General features: G+C 47.4%; 1 protein-coding gene across 1 annotated transcript in view; it reads right to left on the reverse strand.

Moving 5' to 3' along the window:
* Nucleotides 1-4,698, reverse strand: part of IL27RA (interleukin 27 receptor, alpha) — a 33,051-nt gene extending 28,353 nt beyond the window's left edge. The window contains exons 1-2 of the mRNA XM_006900819.1: nucleotides 4,599-4,698; nucleotides 4,139-4,256 (exon numbers count right to left, since the gene is read on the reverse strand). Of these exons, the coding sequence (XP_006900881.1) occupies nucleotides 4,139-4,256; nucleotides 4,599-4,698 (218 nt within the window). The remainder of the gene's footprint in view (nucleotides 1-4,138; nucleotides 4,257-4,598) is intronic.
* Between the last annotated feature and the right edge of the window lie 101 nt (nucleotides 4,699-4,799).

The raw sequence follows: 4,799 nt of genomic DNA on the forward strand, positions 1-4,799 counted from the left end.
GGGGAAGGGGTGGGCAGGGCGAAAAGTGCAACAATGAATGAATGGAAATCCAAAGTCTCTGTAAATTTTCATTAAATTAATAATAATAAATAAGATAAAAAAAATCAAAAGATACCGTACACTGGGAAAATCTGCTGTCGAGGACCTCTCCAGAGTGCTAAAGAGTAAGGATGTCAGTTTAAAAATCAATCCATGTGCCTAATCCAAGAGACAGCGTATTTTTAATTGTGTTGTATTAATCTGAAAGTTGAACAACGAGTAAGAAAGTCTGTGGAAGAATCAAGGCCTTTGAATTGTGGCATTGGAGAAGAATACTGAATATCCCACGGACTGCCAAAAGAACAAACAAATCTGTCTTAGAGAAAGTACAACTAAGGTGCTCAGAGCAAGGACAGTGAAACTTCATCTCACGTACTTTGGTCATGTTTTGAGGAGGGGCCGGTTGTTGGAAGAAGATATCACGCTAGGAATTGTGGAGGGTCAGAGAAAGAGAGGAAGACACTTAGCAGGATGGACTGACTGCAACAATGGGCTTGCGCATGGCAGAGATTGTGAGGATGACGCAAGAGTTCAGATCCGCTGTTCACAGGGTCACTATGAGTCATAGTTCACTCGATGGCACCTCACAACAACAAAATCCCACACATCTTTAACTTAGATGATTCAGAAGGTGATATCTTGGACCTGGAGTTAATGTAACATTTTGGGGATGATGCAATGGGGTGAAGATGTCTCGCTTGTGGCAAGGATGTGAATCTGTGAAAAGGGAGTGCTGCGTGGTAAAAAACTGTACTGCAATCCTGAAAGCATGCAATTTGAACCCACCAGTTGCTCTACGGGAGTAGGATGGGCAATCTCTTCCCATGCAATTAACTGCCTCTGAAAACCTGCTGGATGGTCAGTTATAGGTTAGTCCCGACTCGACAGCACACAACAACAACAGCAAAGTCCGGAGTACTTGGGGCATGTTGTCAGGACGGGCTAGGTCTATGGGAAAGGATATCATGTTTGGAATGATAGAATGTCAGAAAAGGAGAGGAAGAAACTCAAGGAGGCAGATTGACACGGTGAGCACAGCAGAGAGGATAAGAACCACCCAGGATCAGGTAAAGCTTAGATCTGTCATCCACAGGGTAGCTATTGTCCAAACAGAGCAAGGGAACACTACATGGCTTTAAAATCAAGAAATGTGTGTGTGTCAAGGCTGCATCCTTTCTCCATACCGATTAAATCTGTGTCTCAAACAAATCATTCAAGAAGCTGGACTTTATGAAGAAGAATGTAGCATCAGGATTGGAGGAAGGCTCTCAAGATGACACCATCTTGCTTTTGAAAAGTATGAAGGACTTGAAACACTTTCTACAGATCAAATAACATCAAGAAAACAAAACTCCTCACCACAGATAGGCAACATCATGATACATGAAGAAAAGATAGAATTTGTCAACAATTTCATCTTAATTGGACCCACAATCAGCAGCCTTGGTACCAGTCAAAAAATCAAAAGAAAAATTGCACTAGAAAAATCTGTTCTCAGGAATTTCTCCAAAGTGGTGAAGAGCAAGGATGTCAATTTAAAGACTAAGGTGTGCCTGACCCAAGACCAAATGGTTTTTTCAATTACTTGCTATACATCTGCAAGTTTGTCAATTACTGAGGATGACCAAAAAAAAGCATTTTGAGTTGTAGTGTTGGAGAAGAGGGTCAGTGTAGGATAGGAAGACCCCCAACAAAGGTGGACTGATACGGTGACTCTAACAGTGGAATCAGGTCTGTTGGAGGTGGTGAGGATGGCACAGGACAGGGCCAAGGTCAAGTCTGTTATTCATAGGGTTGTTATGGGTGATAATCAACTGGTGGCCCCACAACAACAGCATGCCTGTGGTTATTATTCCAATTTGAAATGGGTTTTCATTGCTGTGTTTATGGTATACGATTAGTATAGAGTGTTGAGCTATCTCTTTTAACATATAAAAAAATTAGAGAGAAGGTAGCAAGCAGAAATGGGGTAAGATAAATGTCAAGCCACATGGAAGCATCTGCATTTACATACACTCAACCACTTGTCAGCAAATAGCAAATTAGTGTTAGATCCTGTTTCAGAAGCTAAGGAGGAAGCCTGGACCAAAACAGACATGGTCATGGTCTCTGAAGCTGATGTTGCAGTAGAGAAGATAGATGGGAAACAAATATGGAAGCATATTTTTGGTGTCATATTAGTGGTAAGTGGTAGAGGCTCAAGATGATATAGGGAGAATTACAGTATTGATTTATAGAGCTTTAAGGAGACAGAGAAGTCATTCACGAGGAGATATTAAAGCAAATGCCTGAAGAGATGAACAAGGAGTCACGTAGTACTTGGGACATTCTAGGCAGAGGGAACAGTCAGTGCAAAGGCCCTGAGGCCAGCAATCTGGATGTACTTGAGGAACAGTGAGGGCGCTAAAGTGACTGGAGGGAGTTGGATGGTGGGAGAGATGAGGGTGAGACTTGTGAGTTGCAGTGGGACCAGTGTGAAGCTGGAGCTATGGAGGATTCTAAGCAGAGGGACATGTCTAGACTCAGGGGCTCACAAGCTCCCTCTGTTACTGTGGGGGTGAACAGACCATGGAAAGTGACAGTGGGAATCTTGAAATCAGGACAGTGGTCCAGGTAAGAGATGATGGGGGCTGAATCTAGTTAGGGGCAAGGGAAGAGGGGATAAAAACCAGTTTCTGACTAACCTGGATACAGAGCTGCCTGGGTGGGTTGACGGAACATTTCTAAGTGAGAAAGAGGAGATGAGGAAGTCGTAGAAGTAGATTTCAAGGATTTAAAATAAAACCTTCATCAGATTAAAAAAAAAGTAGTGACGTGTTGGTGAGGATGTGGAGAAATCAGAACCTTGTACATTGCAGGTAGGAATGTAAAATGGTACAACTGCTTTGGAAAAGAGTTGGGCAAGTCCTCAGAAGTTAAGCAGAGAGTTGCCATCCGGCTTATCCTTCTTGGTCTCTACTCCAAACAACTGACAGCAGGTGTTCAGATACTATGCACAGATATTCACAGCAGTGCCATTCACAGCAGTCAAAACCCCCCAAATGTCCATTAGTGGAGATGTATGGGTAAGCACCACACGGTGCATTCGTGGGATGGAATGTTATTTGGCCATAAAAAGGAATAAGATGCTGATAGATGCTACAACGTGGCTGAACCTTGAGAACATGCTGAGTGAAAAAAAGCCAGGCACAGGTCACATAATGTGTGTTATGATCCCATTCATATAAAGAGCCCAGAACAGGTATCCATGGATAGAAGGAACACCAGACTAGTGGTTACCAGGGGCAGGGGAGGAGCCCGGGGAGCGTGTGGCTGTCCTCTGGGGAAGATGACAAAGTCTACAACTTGTAGAGGTGGAGGCTGCAAACACTGCCGCTGAGCTGTGCACTTTAAAATGATTCGTGTCAGGGTATGTGAATTTCACCTCCTCTTTTTTTTTTTTTTTTTGGTTGGGTGAATTTCACCTCCTTAAAGAAATTTTTAAATAGTCTTTTAACTGACCTCTCAACTTCCACCAGGTTAAACCTGTCTCCCCATTCCTCATTCCCTCCTTTTAGGGGGCCCCCTCAGTCTCCCTTCACCTAGCAGAATTTGAAATGCTGAATTTCCAGGTATGATTCATCTTAAAGGGAAATCTCTGTCCCCAGCAGAGCCGGCAGTCCCACGAGGTCAAGGCTATCTGCATGCTTTACTCACTGCTGGAGACAGCACAGCCAGATGAACACATCATCTTCCCAGGGACTCAGAGAGGTGAAGCTGTTTGTCTAATGCCACACAGCACTGAAAAATAGCTTCTGATTGTTTAAGTCTGTCCCCCTTGTCAAATGCTTTAACTCACTGACTCCTCAGAATCAACCTGGGAGGCAGGTTTCATGATTATCTTCATTAGGAGAGGAAACAAAGGCTCAGAGAGGGGCCTTGGTAGGGCCTGGGTCACACAGCAAAGAAGCGAAGGAATCTGGATTTGAAGTTTGAGATTTGGGGGCCAGGACTCCTGGGTCCTCTCTGCCTGAGAAGACACACACCCCCCCACCCCCCACCCCCGTCTCCCCATCTCTCCAATGCCCACTTCCTTCCCCAACCCGCTCTGTGCACTTACTACTTCTGACTCTGGAAGTACAGCGTGGACGGGGTTCCTGAGTCCCCAAGAGGCTCCCACGAGCAGTTCAAGTTCCCAGAGAGCTCAACTCTGTAACAGCTCATTGGACCTGGGCTACCTGGAGAGGGGGGCGGGAAGGTCCCAAAGGAGGTGTCACTGCACCCTCCAGGACTTGTGGCAACTGTGGGGTCGTTATGGAAGTGAGCCACCAGAAGGGAGCACTGGGCGCCCCCACCCGCCTCCGGGCTCCCTGCTCCCCCTTTCTACTGGGGTAGTGCGATACCCGCCACATCCTGTTGCTGTCACCACCCCTACCCTCCGACTGGAGTTCTGACTTCGCTGCCTCCCCTTCCTCTGCTCCTTTCAGGGCCCGGGAGCTGGGACTCAAGTGGGGCCACTGCACCGGCGGCTGGCTCATCGTGGGGGGGCGCGCACCCCGGCGTGCGCGCTGCAGACTCACCCTGGGGACGGATCCGGTCCAACAGCAGGGACAAGAGAAGCAGCACGCACGGCTTGGGCAGCGTCCGCGTGCGCAAGGGGACCGCCCGGGGTCCCCGCATGGCGCCCCCGAGCCCCCAGGCCCACCGGGCGGGACGCAGCGCCCCTCGCCTCGCTCTCTGGGTCCCGCGCCCGAGGCGGCTGAGGGAAGCAGTCACCCCTG

The sequence above is a fragment of the Elephantulus edwardii genome, unplaced genomic scaffold, assembly GCF_000299155.1.
Source record: "Elephantulus edwardii isolate Elephantulus edwardi_28Jun2011 unplaced genomic scaffold, EleEdw1.0 scaffold00296, whole genome shotgun sequence".
Taxonomy (NCBI): Eukaryota; Metazoa; Chordata; class Mammalia; order Macroscelidea; family Macroscelididae; genus Elephantulus; species Elephantulus edwardii.